General features: G+C 54.2%; 1 protein-coding gene across 1 annotated transcript; it reads right to left on the bottom strand.

Moving 5' to 3' along the window:
• Nucleotides 1-16,770: 16,770 nt before the first annotated feature.
• Nucleotides 16,771-17,703, bottom strand: LOC136570435 (olfactory receptor 14C36-like). Its single transcript, XM_066570909.1, has one exon. The coding sequence runs from the start codon at nucleotides 17,701-17,703 to the stop codon at nucleotides 16,771-16,773; it is 933 nt and encodes a 310-aa protein (XP_066427006.1).
• Between the last annotated feature and the right edge of the window lie 2,919 nt (nucleotides 17,704-20,622).

Below are 20,622 nucleotides of genomic sequence, written 5' to 3'. Positions count from 1 at the left end.
GCACAGCCAGGGAGCAGCAGGGATTGGTCCTTTCAGAGCTGCTCTGCCCAGCTCCACCCTGTCCTTGCCAGCCCTGCTGTGGCTGTAAGGCCGGAGTGCTCTGGCAGCTTGGTCCCTGTCCTGCTGCGTGTCCCTGCTGTGGCCACAGGCAGGGCCAGGCCATGGGCACTGCTGGGACACAGCTGGGCTCCAGCACAGCAGCTCCATCAGCAAAGGGCGTCTCCTGAGGGCAGGGCAGGGAGGCTTTGCTCTCCTCCAGAGCTGCTGTCAGCAATGTGCTCCAGGAATGCCCTGGCCCAGCAAAGCCCAGTGCCTGGGGCAGGGGGGAGTGTGCAGGGGGGGCTCACAGCAGTGTCCTGGCCCAGCCAGAGCTCCTGGCATGGACCTGAGGCAGCAGCAGAGCAGGGCCTGGGCTGTGTCTTTGTTCTGGGACAGCCTGGGAAGGTGCCCCGGGGCAATTGTCCCACAGCAGCCCCTGCAGCCACCATTGCCAGCACTGGCCTCTCCCCACCTGCAGGAGGTTGTTTGGCCTTGCATGGAGGGACACCAAGGGACCAGGCCAGCAGGCCATGTTTGCTCTGTGCTGAGGAGATCTCAGCAGTGCATGGTGTGTGTGTGGGGAGATTAACCCCAGTGAGCACAAACACCAGCAGCAGCACCCGGGGGTGGCACAATTCCAGCGGCACAAACAGTGCCTTGAGGCCACTTCACTCTGAGAGTAACATCCTCTGGGAAAACACCTGAATTCTTTGCTGGGTTGTGGTTAGGACTGCAGGGACAGAAATATCCCAGGCAGGGAGGCTCCAGGAAAAATGCTCAGGGCAGCCATGGACTGCACAGAAAGACATTGGATAGAGTGAGAGTCTGTGGGGAGAAATCAGAGCTGCCTCCCTGCTGAACCAGCCCGAGGACCTGACAGGGCTGTGCTGTGTTCTGGGCACTGAACTGAGGGATGTGGAAAAGGCCTTTGGTGTCAGGGCTGTTGAGAAGGCTGGGCAGTGTCACTGTGGGACCTCTCTCAAACCCCTTGGAAAGGCCAGAGCCATCCCAGAGGGTCCTGGGCACTTGGGAAGGGCAGACATGGAACCAGTCTGCAAACAGGGCAGGGAGGGGGACTGGGAGAGTCACAGCCTGGTCAGGCTCAGCAGGGAAGGGGATGTGGCAAATCCTCCTGCAGCCATTCCAGGCACTGGCAGGACAGGGCAGGGACTGCAGAACCCACGTGGGAGGGAAAAGAAGGGGATGTTGTGTGCCCAGACTTCAGCCAGGCCTGGGACAGGGTCTGCTGTGGTCTCCTCAGAGCCAGACTGGAGAGAGCTGGGCTGAAGGAGTGGAACATGGGCTGGGTGGGAATTTGGCTGAACAGTGAGGGTCAAATGTCATCCATGGTACAGAGTCCTCTTGGCAGCCACGGCCTGGTGACATCCCTCAGTGACCAGCCCTTGACCACCACTGTGGAATATTTCTATTGTCTCTAAAACAGCATGAAATGTACTTTCAATTCCTTTGTGGATGCTGCCAAATTGCAGGGAGTCTGTGACTGAACTCATCTAGTTAATGGTGACTGCAAAACGTAATTGAGCAAGATGACTGAGATGGGTAAATTTGTCTTGCCATCAGGTGCCAAGCAAGCCACAAGAAAGGGCAGAAGAAAGGCAGTTCAATAGGGAAAAACCCACACCCAACAAAAAAAAAAACAAAAACAAAACAAACCGCACAGTAGGACCCACCTACAACAACACAAAAACCCCACAAACAAACAACCACAAAAAGAAATGTCCACAAACAGAAGAAAAAAAAATCCACATGAAATCTCCTATCAGCAGAAAATGTTTGACCACCTTGTGGCAGGAGAAGATTCTGTATGTGTTGGTGCTGTTTTGAAAGAAAAATGTCTTAAAAATAAATTATTCCCTACCCCCCTTGCCCCCCTGCTTCTCTCAGGTGATTGCTGATCATGGTGTGACATGGAGTGGAACATCCCTTGGGTCAGTCCAGCCCAGCTGTCCCATCCCTGTTCCCCAGGAACGCTTGCCCACCCCAGGCCCATAGGTTGGGGGGGTTGCAGACGCCTCATGCGGGGCGAGCACTGAGACAAGGACAGGAGAACAGGACAACATTTACTCTTGTCACGGACAGTAGAACAGAACAGCACAGCCTTGGAGAAACTGATTGAGGATGTGCCTCTGGCAAACAGAAGCCACACAAAATGCAAGCAGGATGCCAGCTCAGCTCTGCAAGGCTGACAAAACAGAAGTTATGCAGAACAATAATATTGCCCTTACTCAAAAGGGGGGGTCAAGAAACAGCCACCTAAAAAGGACACTGGATGTTGAAGACAGACCCCAAAGAATCATAAAAGGATTTGTCATAAGGGGTGCAACTATGTCAAATAAATTCAAAGACATGGGGATAGCTAGTGGATACATAATGAGTGTGTGTGATAAAAACTCTGTTCATTCAATGCTCAGTGCAGTCGAATGGAGGAAGGATGGCCCAAGTGACCACCATGTCGTAATAAAGAATACCTGCTTTCAAATACTCAAAACTGTTCAGAAGTTTCTATCCAGTGGATTTCAGTATCAGTGGTGTCCTTGACTCCATTATGCCCCACAGTTTCAGAATGGCCCCTTGGTTCCATGAGGCCCTGCTGTAGAACAATGGCCCCTTGGTTCCATTGGGTTCCGTACTGTCAAAATGGCCTCCTTGGTTCTGCACTGCCACAATGCTCTCCTTGGTTCCACGAGGCCTTGGTGTGTCACAACAGCCCCTTGGTTCCATCAGCTGCCACAATGTCACCCTGGTCTCTTGGATCTGCAGTGTCACAATGGACAATTGGTCACAAGCAGCCCCGCTGTGTCACCATGAATATTTGGTTCCATGGGGCCCCAGAGTGTCACAACGGCCCCTTGGTTCCATGAGGTTCCACAGCATCACCATGGTCTCCTTGGATCTGCAGTATCTCCATGAACCCTTGGTTCCATGTGGCCCTGCTGTGTCACAATGGGTCCATGGTTCCATGAAGCCCCAGTGCATAACAATGGAATCTTGGTCCCGTGAGGTTCTGTACTGTCACAATGGTCTCCTTGGTTCTGGACTGTAACAATGGACCCTTGGTTCCAGAGGTTCCATGATGTCACAATGGTCTCCTTGGTTCCATGAGGTTCCATGATGTCACAATGGTCTCCTTGGTTCCATGAGGCCTTGCTTTGTCACAATGGACCCATGGCTCCATGAGCTTCCATGGTGTCACCATGGTCTCCTCAGATCCTCATTGTCACAATGGACAATCGGCTCCATGGGCCCTGCTGTGTCACAATAAACCCTCAGTGCCATGAGGTTCTGTGGTGTCACAATGCTCTGCCTGGTTCAATGAGGCCCTGGAGTGTCACAATGGCTGCTTGGTTCCATGAGCTTCCACAGCATCAACAATGGTCTCCTTGTTTCTGCAGTGCCATAATGGACCCTGGTTCCATGAGGTTCCTAAATGTCACTGGTCTCCTGGGTTCCATGTGGCCCTGCTGTGTCATCACGGCCCCTTGGTTCCATGAGTTTTTGTACTGTTAGCAATGGTTCCTTTGTTCCAATGAGGCCCTGCTGTGTCCCAATGGACCCTGGGTTCCATGAAGTTCTTCAGTGTCACAATGGCCCCTTGGATCCATGAGTTTCTGTACTGTTAGCAGGGAGTCCAGGGGGGAGTCCAGGTTTCTGTATCTCCAGAGGAAGGGGCTGATCAGTGCCATGGGGGCAGTACAAAGATGGAGCCAGTGGGGGAAGGGGGAGGGAGTGGCTGAGGGACACAGAACAAGGGGAAGGAGCCAATGGGGTCAAACAGCTTTTGAAGGAAGCTTCTTGTGTCTCCCTAACCCAGGGAATGACTCTCAGGGTCTCCACAGCTGCAGAGTGTCACAATGGCCCCTTGGTTCTTTTGGGCTCCTCAGGATCCCAGTGGCCCCTTGGCTGCATGAGGCCCAGCTGTGTCACACTGGCCCCTTGCTTCCATTGGCCCCAGAGCATCACAATTGTCCCCTCATAGTTCCATGAGGCCCCTCAATGTCACAATGGACCTTTAGTTCCATTAGTCCCACACTGTTCCAAGAATCCTTAGCTCCATGGGGCCCTGTAGTGTCACAATGGTCCCTTGGTTCCGTGGTGCCACACAGTGCCACAATTGCCATTTGGCCCAACAGGGCCTCATAGTGTCACAATGGACTCCTTGGTTCCATGGAGACACAAAGTGCCGCAATGGCCCTTTGGTTTCACTAGGCCTCAAAGTGTGAAAATGGCCTCCATGGTTTCATGCAGCCATGCTGTGTCACAATGGACCCTTGACGCCATGATGCCCCATAGTGTCACAGTGGTCTCCTTAGTTCTACATTTTAAGAATGCCCCCTTGGTCCCATGGAGCCCCACAGTGTCACTATTGTGCCCTTGGTTCCATGAGGCTTTGCTGTGTCACAATGGCCTCCATGGTTCAATGATGTCCCGTAGCAGAGCAATGGTCTCCTCGGTTCCATAGTGTCAGAATGGCCCCTTTGTCCCATGGAGCCCCACAGTGTCACTGTGGTCCCCTTGATTCCACGGGGCTCTGCAGTGTCACAATGGCCCCTTGGTTCCAATGGGTTCTGAAGGGCCATAATGGTCTCCATGGTTCCATGAGGCCCTGCAATCTCCCAATGGACCCTTGGTTCCAAGGGCCCTGCAGTGTCACAAGGCTGCCTTAGTTCCACGAGGCCCTGCAGTGTCATGGTGGCCCCTTGGCTCCATGAGGCAAAGCAGAATCAGAATGGCCTCTTGGTTCCATGGAGCACCACGGTGTCACCACGGTCCCATTGGTCCCACAGGGCCCCACAGTGTAACAATGGACCTTTGGTTCCATGAGGTTCCTCAGTGTCTCAGTGGCCCCTTGGCTCCATGTGGCCCCGCTGTGTCACAGTGCCAGGTGGTTCCATGAGGCCCCACAGTGTCCAAATGGTCTCCTTGGTTCTGGGAAGCCCCACAGAGCCACAAGGGACCCTTGGTTCCAGGAGGCCTTGCTGTGTCACAATGGACTTTTGGTTCCAGGAGCTTTCACACTGTCAACAATGCTCTGAGCACTGCAGTGTCACCATGGATCCTTTGTTCCATGAGGTTCCGGAGCATAACATGATCCCCTTGATTCCAGAAGGTCCTGCAGTGTCCCAATGGACCATTGGTTCCATGCAGCCCCACACTGTCACAATGACCCCATGGCTCCATGAGCTTCCACACGGTCAGCAATGCTCTCCTTGGTTCCCTGAGGCCTTGCTCTGATACAATGGACTTTTGGTTCCATGGGGTTCCACTGCATCACAATGGACCCTTTATTCCATGGGATTCCACAGTGTCACAGCTGACTCCTTGGTTCTGTCAGCCTCTGCTGTCACCAAATGTCTGAAATATCAGAATAGGACTCCATAACACTCATTTGCTATTAAAGAGGGCATCATTTATTGAGGCCTAAAGTGCAACATGAAATAACTCCTAACCTTATGAGGACATGTAATTCTACCAGTGTATTGCTTATACATAGTCACTAAATGCCAATTACAACTTACCCATTTCCATAAAACCCACCCCAAGTTCCCAGATTCACCCCTTGTTTTCTCTATCCCTGTACCCTTGAGCCAGATGCCTTCTTCTTCTCTTCCAACCACTCTTGCTGGGAAAGCAGCCCCTGCATGCCTTGTTCCTGTGCTGAAAGTTCCCAGGCAGGGTAAAAATGGAAGGAACCCTTTTGGTATCAGCCCAAGGCTTTGTGTGGGCAGGCAGAGGCAGGCAGGAAGCAGAGCTGCCAGCAAAGGAAGGGCCCAGTCAGGTGGGGCAGGCGGGGGATGCCGACAGCCTGCAGGGACAGAGGCACAGGGCAGGGACACCGTAGGACAGCCTGGGCTGCACAGGGCACAGGCATGGGCAGCAGCTGCAAGACAGCCCTGCCAGAGCCAACTTGGGCAGCACTTTGGCCATGGCTGCTGGGCCTGGGCCTGAGGCAGGAGCAGGAGACAAGTGACCCTTGCAGGCCCGGGGCCTCATGGCCTCCTTGTCCCTGCTCAGCAGCCTGGCAGGGGCCGCCCCATGCTCCTGCCCTTGGCATTGCCCATCCCCACATGCCAGTGCCCATCCCGGCAAGAGCCCTGAGCAAGGAGGGAGGGACAGGATCTGCCTGGCCAGGCCCTGGGGCTCAGGCCTTGGCCCCTGGCATTCCTCAAACACATCCAGCTTTGCTCAGCACCAGAGACACCTTGGCCTTGTTTGTCCCCAGCTGTCATCACTGCCTCCAGGGTTCTGCTCTAACTGGAACCTGGGGACACTTTCCCAGTTGTGTCCCTCAGTGGGACCCATTAAAACTTGAAGTAACTTGGGAGTCTAAATTTATCTTTGAGTTCTCAAGAAGTTTTTTGAAGACACTCTCCGGGATTGAGTCTGATGTAAACAACATCAAAGCCCTGAGAGGGTCATTAAAGTTTTCCTAGTCCAGTGATGGAAAATGATTTCAAAGAACTTGTCAGAAACAGACATTCCTATTTTAAATTATGTATTTTTATTTTATTTCTCTTTAGAGCAGAGGTGATTGCAGCATTCTGTGATTGATATTGAGCCAGGGTCTCTCCTCAGCAGCTCTGGCCTGCTCACAGAAGCTGTGCCTTGAGGTCTGACCCAGTGTGGATAACCTTGCTCCACCTTCCCCAGCCCCATCCTGTCTGTCCTCACTCCCCTGGGACCTGCTGTGCTTGGAGTGCTGGCTGCACTCAGCCTAAGAGGAGTTTTCCCTTTTTGGGGTTTTTTGAAGCAATCTGAAACTCCTGAGTTTCCCCACTGAAAACAGACACACTGCTCAGGTGTGCGCCAGCCCAAGGTGCCACCAAAGCTACTGCAGAGCTGCCCTGGGCCAGCTGTGAGGGTGGATCATCAGCCCAAGCTGCACTGGGCCACTGCAAGGGGCTGTGGCCATGGGCACTGCACTGACCCCACTGCTGGGTTTGGCTGCCACGGCCACCATGAGAAATTAAACTGTCCTTGGAAACACTGGGGAAGACTGGGACATACTGGGGAACACTGGGAATGCTGTGAGAGACACTGGGACATACTGGGAGTGACACTGGGGAAGACTGGGACAAACTGGGGACACGAGGAATGCTGACGGGGAATCTGGGTGGACTGGGATGGACTGTGGGGGTGCGCTGAGACACTGGGACATACTGGGACATACTGGGAGTGATACTGGGGGATACTGGGGCAAACTAGGGATACTGGGGTCAATGAGGAGAAGACTGGGGACACTGGGGCATCCTGTGGATGATAGTGGGAGGAAACGGGAAGGGACTGGGAATAAAGTCAGGTGTATTGGGTGGGACTGGGCTGTAGTGGGGTTGTACAGGTCTGTACTGGGGATTAACTGGTCTGTACTGGAGGGACTGCAGGAGGGTGAATTTGCTGTTCCCACCTCCACCGAATCCAATTTGCTGAGTCTCCCGCCCATCACCAGCCGCAGCGAATCACAGCCGGAGATCGGGGCCACTGGGGCGGGGCCTAGTATGGAAGACATTTTTTATTTTTAACTACAACTCCTGTCATGCCCCGCGGCTGAAATGACCCGTATTGCAGCCGGGACTACAACTCCCATTATGCCCCGCGCTCCACAGCCCCCCCTCCCCCCCCCCCCCCCCCCCGGATTCGCTCCCATCTCTCCCATAAGTGTCCCCCAGACCCTCCAGGATCCCTCAGTGCCCCCTCAGCGCCTATTCGGGACACCCCAAAAGCGTCCCCAGATCCCCTGAGTGCTCCCAAGCCCACAGATGCCCGGTACAGCCACTCCTCTCATCCCCCGCGGCCCCCGAGCCCCTCAGAACACAGTCCCGCGCCTAAAACTCCTGCCGTGCCCCGCGCCCTAAAGAGCCCGGTTAGAGCTCCCCGAGCTCCCCCCAAGGGCTCCGGAACCGTTTACGTTCCCCCCCCCCCCGAGGCCCTCAAGTCGCGGCTCGGAGGCAAAAGTGTCCCCCAAGAGCCTTCCCGGACCCCCAAACGTCGCGTTCCAACCACTTCCGGGACTACCGCTCCCATCATGCTCCGCGGCAAATTTTCAGCGCTACTCCAGCCGGGACTTCATCTCCCGTCATGCCCCGCGCCCCTCCGAGAGCCATTGCAGCTGCGCCCAGAACTCCCGTGATGCTCCGCGGCCCCGTTCAACCGTATTAGACCCGCGCCTACAACTCCCATCACCCTCTGTCACCCCCTGCACCCCAGAGAGCCCCGTTCGACCCCCCAAGGGCCCGCCTGGATCCCGAAGGGCCCCAAATTCCCCTCCCTGACTTCCAAGGGCCCCCCTGGGCCCCCAAGTGCTGCCCCGGACCCCTAACTGTCCCTCAGAATCCCTGAGTGCCCCTCCAAGTGCCCACCCAGCTTCACCAAGTGTCCTCTAGACCCTCAAGTTCTCTCTGAATTCCCTCCCCAGACCCAAAACTGCCTCAAATGTGCCCCAGAAATGTCTCCAGAGACCCCAAAGTGCCCCCCAAAGTGACCCTGTGTGAGAAAATAAGAAAAAAGATGACAGAAGTACTAAATTATAAAGAAGGAGAAATCAATAGCCAATAGTTGTCAATTAATTAATTAAGGGAATTATGTTACTTAGAACCAATGCTGAAGAATTCTTTTATTGCTAAAAATGTATTTATTTTTCATATCAATTTAGAAATTGGGTAATAAAAATATTGAATAATAATATTATAAATAAGAAAAATATAACTATAATTTTATAGTAATTATTATATTTTAATTTTCAAGTAAAATGAATAATTTTTTTTATGTTTTGGGACGTCAGTTCCAGGTGGGCGATGTCAGACATGGTGAGGCTGGGGGTGAGGAGCAGCTTGTCCAAACAGGCTCAGCCTGCAAGGGGCTCATTCTTCTCCGTCCCCAGACCTCGTAAGGAGACAGCATCAAGATCACCTGGGGAATGCTTCTATCAGCTCTTCTCTGATCTGGAAAATAAAAAAATACTCACTTGATTAAAGAAAAAAGTCATGAGGTACACTTTGAAGTCTTCATCCTTAACAGAACTCCAAACTGACTCCAATCACTGCACAAGCCCTGGAGAATTGAAGACCATTGAAGGAAGAGAAAGAGCCCCTGAGGTCTTTCTGTATCTTAATCAGACCCATGGTGGATTTGGGGCTGGGTCCAGGAGCCTCAGGCACAGAGAGAAGGATGAAGAAGCTGCTCAAGGAGTCAGCAGCAAAACTCCAGGTGCCTTGGAGCATGGATGGGCCCCAGTGAGGGCAGGGAGGGCCAAAGGCTGCCCAGGGCCTGGTGAGAGCAGATCCTTGAGGCCAGGATTGCAGGGAGCCCAAGGCTCTGAGCAGGGAACTGCAATGCTGAGCAAGGCCTGGCTTGGCTGCAGGAAGCAGAAAGGCCAAGGCCTGAGCCCAGCCTGGGCCAGCAGGGCCTGTCCCTCATGGCTGCCTCGGGGCTCTTGGTGGGCCAGGGGGATGTGAGGGGCAGCAAGGACAAATGGCATCAACCTGCAGCCCCTGCCAGCCTCCCCAGGGAGGCCGAGGGAGAAGCAAAGTGCAGCCCCTGCCAGGAAAGTTCCTCCTGTGGGGCCTCCAGAGGCGCTGCCCGAGCCCAGGACACAAAGGCCTGGCTGCCTGTGGCCCTGCCAGCCCTGCCCAGCCCTTGGCCATCTGTCCTGCAGGCTGTGGCCCCTGGGCGTGCTGCTCCTCTGCCCTGGCCGGCTGCACTCGCCCATCTCGCTGTCCCCCAGCATTTCTCACCCAGCGTTTCTGTGCCCTCCCTGGGCTCCCTGCACCCAGCGCTGCCGGCTCCTGGCACACAGAGCCCGGCCATGGCCCAGCCTCACGCTGCCACACCTCCAGCACCAACATTCTGCCCTGCGAGGGACTTTGCTTTCTCCTCAGCTCCCGCCTGAACCTTCCAAGCTGCACTTTGAGGAGGTTTCCTGCAATTCCCACTGCCAAGCAAAGCTCTGTCTCCTGCTGGTCACAAACAGAGATGGGCTGGAGGGAGATGTGGTGGTCAGAGGCTCCCTGGGACACAGTGACCATGAAATTATTGAGTTTTTACACATTCTGTGAAAAAAGAGGCATCAACAAATCTTCTGCACTGGACTTGTAAGAGCAGACTTCAGCCTATGAGGATGTAGATTTGGCAAGTACCAAATCAGGTACTGATTTTTTAAAGTGAAACAGCCCTTTTAAAACAAAGGATTCCAGGAAGGATGGATGCACTTCAAGAAAGAAATCTTGAAAGAGCAGGAACAGCCTGTCCCTCTGTGCCAAAGAGTGAGCTAGCAAGGAAAAGGACTGGCCTGGCTGGACATGGAGCGTTTTCCAGGAACTCAAGGGAAAAAAGAGGGTGCAACATCTTTGCACAGAGGGGCAGGCAACTCAGGAAGTGTTTTAGGATGTTGTTACGTCATGCATGTCCCAGACTGCAAGGCAAGGTGGATTCTATTTGCCATCTCTATGGCAGTTTTCTTCTGTTAATTGGGCAGTTTTCCTTATCTCTTCCATAACCACTCCTCCCTCCAGGGGTCATCTGCTGATACTGGGCTATTGAATGCCACTGCATGACTGATAAGAACTACAGCATCCCATTGGGAGATGCTCCGCCCAGAGGGAGGAGCCAAGCAGTCCTAGCTGGATATAATCTGAGTTTCTGGAACACCAGCACAGCTTCTCCCCTGGATTTCCCAGAGGAACAGCAGCTGCCTCTTCCACTGGATCTTCAGAGGAAGACTACACCTTTCTACAGGATCCCTGCTCCAATAGAACCACACCTGACACTCCAGGAGGGCTGCAGCCACAATTCCAATTGGACTGCTACCAACACCCTGACCCACAAGTGTCAGGTTGAGTTCTGACTCTGTCAGTGTTGTTTTGGTTTACTGCATTGTTTACTTTATCTTTTTATTTTCTTTCCTAATAAGGAACTGTTATTCCTGCTTCCATATTTTTGCCTGAGAGTCCCCTTAATTCCAAATTGATAACAATTTGGAGGGAAGGGATTTACATTTTCCATTTCAGGGGAGGCTCCTGCCTTCCTTACCAGACACCTGTCATTCCAAACCAAGACAATGCAGAAAGAAAATTAGAGAGGTGAAAGCATAATAGTTGCTGGCCACTTCTTTGAAGAATATTAAAAATATTTTTTATTAATGCATTAATGGCAAAGGGGTGAAGAGGAACACCTCCATTCCTTATTGGGGGGATATGGTAACCAAAGCTGAGGAAAAGGCTGAGGTACTTAACCCCTTCTTTGCCTCAGTTTCCAACAATAAGTCAACTTGTCCTCCGGGCAAGTGTTCTCCTGAGCTGTAGATGGCACAGGAAGAAGAACAGCCCTCCTGTAATCCAAGAGGAAGCAGCTGAGGACCTGCTGAGCCACTCAGATGCTCACAGGTGTCTCTGGGAGCAGATGGGATCCATGCCAGGGGGATGGAGGATCTGGTGGATGAGCTCCCCAAGCTGCTCTGCATCATTTACCATCAGTCCTGGCTCAGCAGGGAGGTCCCAGAGCACTGGAGGTTCCAAGGTGAGCCCATCCCCAAGAAGGGCTGGAAGGAGGAGCTGGGGAACTCCAGGCCTGTCAGCCTGACCTGGGTGCCCGGCAAGGTTATGGAACAGATCACCTTGAGTGCCATCACAGGGCACACACAGGATGGCTGAGGGATCAGAGCCAGCCAGCGTGGATTTCAATGTCTGCACTGATGATCTGCATGAGGGGACTGAGTCCAGCATCAGCAAATCTGCAGATGACACCAAGCTGGGTGTGAGTGTGGATCTGCTGGAGGGTAGGAGGGCTCTGCAGAGCGACCTGGACAGGCTGGATCCAGGGCCCAAATCCAGCCAAGGTGAGGTTGAACAAGACCAAGTGCTGGGTGCTGCACTTTGGCCACAACAACCCCTGCAGTGCTACAGGCTGGGGACAGAGTGGCTGGAGAGCGGCCAGGCAGAAAGGGACCTGGGGCACTGATGGACAGCAGGCTGGACATGAGGCAGCAGTGTGCCCAGGTGGGCAAGAAGGCCAATGGCTCCTGGCCTGGATCAGGAATGGTGTGGCCAGCAGGAGCAGGGCAGGGATTCTTCCTCTGCACTCGGCACTGGTGAGGCCACACCTCGAGTGCTGTGTCCCGTTCTGGGCCCTCCAGTTAAGGGAGGACCTGGAGGGGCTGGAGCGTGTCAAGAGAGGGGCAACAAGGCTGGTGAGGGGTCTGGAACACAAGTCCTGTGAGGAATGTCTGAGGGAGCTGGGGTGGTTTATCCTGGAGAAGAGGAAGCTCAGCGGAGACCTCATCACTCTCTGCAACTCCCTGACAGGAGGGTGCAGCCAGGGGGGTCGGGCTCTTCTCCCAGGGAACAGCAACAGGACAAAAGGAAACAGCCTTAAGCAGCACCAGGGGAGATTTAGGCTGGACATGAGGAAATATTCTTCACAGAAGAGGTGATTGGGCATTGGAAGAGGCTGCCCAGGGATGTGGTGGAATCACCGTCCCTGGAGATGTTTAAGGAAAGACTGGATGTGGCACTTACTGCCATGGTCTGGGTGACAAGGTGGTGTTGGGTCACAGGTTGGAGTTGCTGCTCTCCAAGGTCTTTTCCAACCTGGTTAATTTTGTGATTCTGTGATGATTGTGACACTGCAGGGCCCTGGGGAAGCAAGGGGCCATTGTGGCACTGCAGGGCCTCGTGGAACTAAGAGGATCACAGTGACACTGGGTACTGAAGGCACCACAGAACCAAGGCCCCATTGTGACACTGTGGGGCTGAATGGAAGCGAGGAGTCCAGTGGGACTCTCTGGGTCCACATGGAACCATGGAGGCCACTGTGACTCTGCAGGGCCTTGTTAAACTCAGGGGCCATTGAGACACTACGGAACCAAGGAGACCCTTGTGAGACCCTGGGGCCCAATGGAACCAAGGGGCCATTGTGACACTGCAGGGACTGGTGGAACTAAGGGAACAATTGTGACACTCTGGTGCCCCATGGAACCAAGGGGCCATTGTGACACTGCAGGGACTGGTGGAACCAAGGTGTGGTGGGTTCAGTGCTGGCTAAATGCCAGTGCACCCACTAGAATATACTTACTAATTTTCTAATGTGAGATAGGATTAGATGGAAAGCAAAGAAGGTTTAAGACTTTAAAAGGGTATAAGGAAAACTTTATTAATAGTAACTAAATGTAAAAAATTAGAATTTGAATAAAACATTTAAAACATTTCTTCTAGCTCCTACAACCTTTTCTTTCCCACTAAGAATGTACAGAAACAATTCAATCAGTTTATCACCTCTAGAATAGTCTTTCTTCAGTTCACTTAGGGAGAGGAGTCTCTCTTGTCATTTTATGGAGACTTCTCCACAAGAAAACAGTTCTCTCATTGCTTTTAATTTCCACAAACAGCAGCTGCCCAGGACTCTGCAATTTTGAAGTCCCTCCCATCTTTTCACAGCCTTCCCACAGCTGTGTTTGTGAGTTATGTCAACTTTTGGGGTATAAATTTAAGGATGAGCTATTCAAGAGCAAAGGTTCCCTTTATCTGTCTCTGACATCATCTCTGGGAACAGAGGTCTTCTTCTTTCCCTGGGGGCAAAGGGTCTTCATCACTTCTCTCGGTTCGAACGTCTCATGGGATCACAGCTACTTCAACATCTGCTTGCTTTAGCAGAAATGCCTTTGCTCATATCTACAATTTGAACACTTCCATCCCCCCATACTTCAATGAGTTACAGGGAAAAGAGAGTCTGATGTATCAATTATATTTTCTCCATAGCCTTACAAGAGGATTTCAGCCCAGGACTGAGGCATCTCCTCAACCCTCCCATCTGGAACTTGACTTCCTCTTACTGACCTTCATGTCTCATGTTGTTCTGTACGTGTCTTCACTCTGTCCTTTTCTCTCACCCGAGGCAGGACTGAAGGTCTGTAAGCCTTATCTATGCACTGAAAGAGTTAATATCTCACCTGGGGCCTGCAGATGGTCATGTGCTTCCTGCTGTGTGGCAGCTCAATCGCGGTGATGGATTTTTCAGGCTGCCCTGGGGGCTGTGTCAGGATCAGCCCCATGGCTGGTCTCTGGCCCCTGCTGCGCTCAATTCCAGGCTCAGGGCCACTCTCTGTGTGGGCTACAAGGCCGCCTCTGGCCTCAGCCACACGATCTCGTGCAGCGGCCACACTGGGGGGAAATGGCTGAGATCTCAGCTGGAACACGCCAGGGGCTGATGGCCTCTCCTCCCCCTGCCTGGCAGCTGCTGGTGCCCGGCTCTGCTGGGACAGGGCTTGGCAGGGTCCCTGAGAAGGGGCCCAGCCCTGCAACAGGGCCTACCTGGCCTGGCTCGGCTGAGACGGGAGCCAGGCCGGCCTTGTTACCTGTTCCCAGCCAGAAGGAAAAGAGAGCTTTTCCCAGGGCTTGGTCATTTTTAAAATGTGTATTCATGGAGGTGTGTTCAGCTTTCTAGTGGTTTAACAAGGTGTCAGTCTTCAAAACCAGTCACTGATTGGTGCTGTTAGCCACAGAGGAAGCTCTCAGCAGCTCTTCTCGAATAATCATTTCCATGGGTGGCTTCTTCCCTCCTCACCAAATGTCAGTTAATGCAAAACCAGCACATAAAGGAACAATTGTGACACTCTGGTGCCCCATGGAACCAAGGGTCCCTCATGACACTGCAGGATCTTCTGTGAGCAGGAGTCCATTGTGACACTACACCACCAGGGAATCTATTGGGGCACTCTGGGGCCTCATGGGACCAAGGGACCCCTGTGACACTGTGTGACCTTGTGGAACCATGGAGGCCATTGTGACACTGCAGGACCTCGTGCAATGATGGGGCCATTGTGACGCTGCAGAGCCCCATGGAACCAAGGGGCCAGTGTTGCTCTGCAGGGACTCATGAAATGAAGGAAACATGTTTGTCACTGTGGTTCTCCTTGGGACAGGGAGGCCATTGGGACACCGTGGGACCAAGGAGAGCATTGCTGCACTGTGAGACCTCATGGAACCAAGGATCCATTGTGACACCGTGGAACCAGAGGATCCAAGGGACTTTGTGACACCAAGAGGTGCCATAGATCAAAAGGGCCATTGTGAACCTGTAGGGACTCCTGAAATCATGCAGATATTGTTACACGCTAGGGCTTCATGGAACTGTGGTGATCAACCTGTGTGCGAGTGTGGATCTGCTGGAGGGTAGGAGGGCTCTGCAGAGGGACCTGGACACGCTGGATCCAGGGCCCAAATCCAACAAGGTGAGGTTGAACAAGACCAAGTGCTGGGTGCTGCACTTTGGCCACAACAACCCCTGCAGCGCTAGAGGCTGGGAACAGAGTGGCTGGAGAGCGGCCAGGCAGAAAGGGACCTGGGGCACTGATGGACAGCAGGCTGGACATGAGGCAGCAGTGTGCCCAGGCGGGCAAGAAGGCCAATGGCTCCTGGCCTGCATCAGGAATGGTGTGGCCAGCAGGAGCAGGGCAGGGATTCTTCCCCTGCACTCGGCACTGGTGAGGCCACACCTCGAGTGCTGTGTCCAATTCTGGGCCCTCAATTTAGGAAGGCCATGGGGGGGCTGGAGCGTGTCCAGAGAAGGGCAACAAGGCTGGTGAGGGGTCTGGAAGAGAAATCTGGTTAAAAGGACCTGAGGGAGCTGGGGTTATATGATCTGGAGGAGGCTCAGTGAAGACAAGGTGGTGTTAGAGTGCAGGTTGGACTTGATGATCTCAAAGGTTTGTCACAACAAACCTGAGTGGTTTCCCTGGCGTCCCCCAGCCCTTGCTGGCCCCAGGGGCTGATGGCATTTGTGCTCCCTCAGGTTCATGTCCCCACAGCAACAGCATGGGGGTGCTGCCCCTGCTGTGTGCAATGCAAACAGGGGCTGCTGAGCCAGTGCTGCCGTGTCTGTGCCTGCAAGGATGGGGCACCTGTGTGAGCTGGGGGAGAGGCCAGGGCTGCAGAGGGGGGATGTTGTTGGCAGCTGCATGAGGACGCTCTGGGACGCTGCCCTGGGCTGTGCAGCGCACTGGGGATGGATCAGGCCCTGCTCTGCTGCTCCTTCCCGTCTGCCCCAGGACCCTTGCAGAGCCCCAGCCGTGCTGTTTGCCCCCAGCCTGCCCACGGCCAGCCTGGGGCTGCTCACGGGGCTTTTCTGTGCTGAGCATTGGCCTGGCCGTGTTCTTGAGAGAGCCTGGCAAGGAGCCTGGAGCCCCCAGGCCCTGGCCTGAGGCGTCAGCGCTGCCCCAGCAGTGCCCATGGCCTGTCCCTGCTGCAGCCCCGGCACTGCCACCCCCAGGGCTGTGCCCGGCCCCGAGAGCACTCAGGCCCTGCAGCAACACCAGGGCCACCAGGGCAGCGGGGCAGGGCCACGGCAGCAGCACTGGCAACACCAAGTGCTGCTGCTGCTGCTGGGCACAGCTGCTGGGCCAGCCCTGATCTGCCCCAGCTCTGCACACAGACATTGCTGCTGCAGCTCCAGAGAAGGCAACAAAAGGGCATCTCTGCAGAAAACTCTGCTGGGAGATCCTTTAATTCCGTTAAAGCCTCCAAGAGTGTAGCTCCTCATTCACACAGTCTGGGGCCACAGCAAAGGTGGAGATAAACAAAATGATAAAGGGCAGAAGCAATGACCTTGATTTGTGACCATCATTGAAATCTAAAACAATGGAAAAAATAACCCAACAACCAAACCAACAAGAACTATTAAAGATGACTTTTGTTATATGTGATTTACAGAAAATTTTCCAGCAGTTTAATGTTTCAGAAATCGTCCAGTCATCATTTTGCACACTGCAGCCTTGAGCTCCTGGTTCCTCAGGCTGTAGATGAGGGGGTTCAGGGCTGGAGGCACCACTGAGTACAGAACTGAGAGTGTCAGATCCAGGGATGGGGAAGAGATGGAGGGGGGCTTCAGGTAGGAAAATATGCCAATGCTGACAAAGAGGGAGAGCACGGCCAGGTGAGGGAGGCAGGTGGAAAAGGCTTTGTGCCGTCCCTGCTCACAGGGGATCCTCAGCACAGCCCTGAAGATCTCCACGTAGGAGAAAACAATGAACACAAAACAACCAAAACCGAAACAGACACCAAGCAATGAAATCCAAATTTTTCTGAAGGTGGAGTGTGAGCAGGAGAGCTTAAGAATCTGGGGAACCTCACAGAAGAACTGGCCCAGGACATTGCCATGGCACAGGGGCAGGGAAAATGTATTGGCCGTGTGCAGCAGAGCATAGAGAAAGGCACTGGCCCAGGCAGCTGCTGCCATGTGGGCACAAGCTCTGCTGCCCAGGAGGGTCCCATAGTGCAGGGGTTTGCAGATGGACACGTAGCGGTCGTAGCACATGATGGTCAGGAGGGAAACCTCTGCTGACATAAAGAAAAGAAAAAAGAAAACCTGTGCAGCACATCCTGAGTAGGAGATGGTGCTGGTGTCCCAGAGGGAATTGTGCATGGCTTTGGGGACAGTGGTGCAGATGGAGCCCAGGTCGCTGAGGGCCAGGTTGAGCAGGAAGAAGAACATGGGCGTGTGCAGGTGGTGGCCGCAGGCTACGGCGCTGATGATGAGGCCGTTGCCCAGGAGGGCAGCCAGGGAGATGCCCAGCAAGAGGCAGAAGTGCAGGAGCTGCAGCTGCCGCGTGTCTGCCAATGCCAGCAGGAGGAAGTGCCTGATGGAGCTGCTGTTGGACATTCCTTCACTCTGGCCATGGTGGACTGTTGAAACAAGACATTGACAAGCTCGTTGAGTCAATCCTATGGGGTTATTTTAGGAATTCTCTAAAAACTACATCTCTACCTGTCGGAGAACTTCACTCAACATTTTTATTTTTGAGCTTGGGTTTATGCTCCTGAGTTACTGATTCATCTTCAGCATTGCTCTCAGGCTGAACCCCAGGGAAGCCCAGAAGGAAAACAGGGCTCCCTGTGTCTCAGGGCAGTCAGACCTGCTGGTCCCCAGCCAGGTGCCCTTTGCCCATGACACCTCCCTCTAGCTCTGGATGATCAAACTTTAAACATGCTTGAAAAAAAAGTGGAGTTTCTATAGACTCCTGTTTCACAGTTAGTGTCTCTAAGCTGTACTCTCTTCCCAGTGCACCTGAACAGCAATGGGTACCAAGGGTTGCTCTGGCTCTCTGCTGCCTGGAGTTGTGCCTGCTGGGAGCTGTTTCTCTCTATCCAAGCCTTATCCCTGCCAGTGCTGCCAGAGCCCAGCCCAGCCCTGGGGGCTCAGCTCTGCCCTGCAGACGCCTCCCAGCACAGGGCACTGCCCAGGGGCATCTCCCTGGCAGCAGGGCCTTAAGGGCAGGCCAGACAAACAGAGATGCTGCAAGCCAAGGTGCTGCTGCTGCTGTCTGTAGGGAGAGGAGGCTGAGGAGGCACTTTCTGAGGGAGATCTGAGGCCCATCTGCTGATGCCCAGGCTGACAGTGCAGGAGGCTCAGGGACACAGCCAAAGCTGGCAGCCCCTTTCCCTTCCCTTTAGGAGAAAGCTGAGAGCAGCCCTGGCCATGCAGCACCATCTCCAGAGCAGGAGGAATCTGCCCTGATGGGGGTGGCTCCTTGCACCTGGAACTTCTCCCCTGCAGCGTCCATGGGGAGCTGCCAGGCAGGCTGAGAGCTGCCCCTGGCAGGTGGCACATGCCCTGGGCTGGCCAAGAGCCCTGAGGGCTGCAGGAGCTGCTCTGCAGGACAGCCCTGGGCAGCCCTGGCTGCAGCCCCAGCTTCAGCCCCTGCAGCCGTCCCTGGCTGCAGGAGCCGTCCTGCCCTGTCCCTCTGACAGTGCCCAGGGCAGCCCCGCTCTGCAGCACATCCTCCTCCTCCTCCTCCTCCTCCTCCTGCTCCTCCTGTGCCACAGAGAAACTGGGAGAGTCCTCCTGACACATCCCCCAGGCTCTGGCGTGTGCTGGCTTCAGGAGATCCCTCCAGGAGCACAGGGGACATTGCCCTGCACCCACACACTCACCATGCACAGGGCTGTGAAGATCTTTCCCCAGGTGAAGTCTCAGCTCAATGTCTTCCCAATCCTGATTGCCTTCAGCCTGTCTCTGCCTGGCTCCTGTCCCCTCAGTGCCTGCAGGCAGAGCCCTCAGCCCTGCTGGGCTGGGAGAGGAGCTGGCCCTGGGAAGAGCTGTTCCTTTAAAGCTCAGCAGCACAGACACAGCACAAGGACTTTAATGAGCCTCTTGGGGATTTGGTGTTGTTTATATCAGACTCAGTCCCTGAGAGAGTCTTCAGAAAACTTCTCAAGAACTCAAAGTTAAATTGAAACTCCAAAAGTTTCTTGAAGTTTTAACGGGTCCCACTGAGGGACACGACTGAGCAAGTGTCCCCAGGTTCCAGGTAGAGCAGAACACTGAAGGCAGTGATGACAGCTGGGGACAAACAAGGCCAAGGTGTCTCTGGTGCTGAGCAAAGCTGGATGTGTTTGAGGAATGCCAAGGGCCAAGGCCTGAGCCCCAGGGCCTGGCCAGGCAGATCCTGTCCCTCCCTCCTTGCTCAGGGGTCTTGCCGGGATGGGCACTGGCATGTGGGGATGGGCAATGCCAAGGGCAGGAGCATGGGGCGGCCCCTGCCAGGCTGCTGAGCAGGGACAAGGAGGCCATGAGGCCCCGGGCCTGCAAGGGTCACTTGTCTCCTGCTCCTGCCTCAGGCCCAGGCCCAGCAGCCATGGCCAAAGTGCTGCCCAAGTTGGCTCTGGCAGGGCTGTCTTGCAGCTGCTGCACAGCCCTGGTGCTTCTGACGCAGATGAGATATGACCACCAGAGGCCAAGGCCAGCCAGAGCTGACAGGTTTTTCTCTGAGAGATACACTTGCATACAGCAAGGTTTTAGGGCGGAGTACCAATTTTGTCCATGGGCGTCTGAAAAGAGAGACAGTTCTTTCCATAGGAAGGAAAGCATGGAGCCCCAGTGGTTCATGGGCAGATGAGAGGCAGCCCTTGACATTCTGAGATCAGCCAGACCCGTCAGGTCACCCCTAGGAGGCCAAGTCAGCCAGATGTGTTCCATGTTCCTCTCATTCCGTGGTCCCCCACAATGTCCCAGTGGTTCCCTTGATTCCATGAGTCCCTGAGGTGTCACAATGGCCCCGTGGTTACACGAGGCCCTGAAGGGTCCTAATGGTCTCCATGGTTCCACGAGGCCCCGCAGAGCCATGGTGGTCTCTTGGTTCCATGAAGCCCCACAGTATCACCATGGTATCCCAGAGTGTCACAATGGTCTCCATGGTTCCACCAGGTCCTCACAGTGTCACCATGGTCTCCATAGGAAGGAAACAACCAAGCCCCAGTGTTCCAGGGGCAGATGAGGGGCAGCCACCAGAGGCCAAGGGCAGCCAGACTAGACAGTGCTGGCAGATTTTTTCTGGGAGCCATCCTTGGATATAGGGAATTGTAGAGGTGGAATAACAGTTTCGGACATGGATGTCTGGAGGAGAAGGACAGTTCTTTTCCATAGGAAGGAAAGCATGGAACACCAGTGTTTCAGGGCCAGATGAAAGGTGGCCACCAGAGGCCAAGTCCAGACAGGCCTCTCTATCCTGGCAGCTTTTGTCTGAAAGCAGTCCTTGGATATAGGGAATTTTGCAGGTGGAATCAAAAATTCGGCCATTTC

The sequence above is a fragment of the Molothrus aeneus genome, unplaced genomic scaffold, assembly GCF_037042795.1.
Source record: "Molothrus aeneus isolate 106 unplaced genomic scaffold, BPBGC_Maene_1.0 scaffold_34, whole genome shotgun sequence".
In the NCBI taxonomy this organism is placed as follows: Eukaryota; Metazoa; Chordata; class Aves; order Passeriformes; family Icteridae; genus Molothrus; species Molothrus aeneus.
The sequence above is the reverse complement of the archived record's forward strand: the minus strand, read 5'-3'. Positions and strand labels throughout refer to the sequence as shown.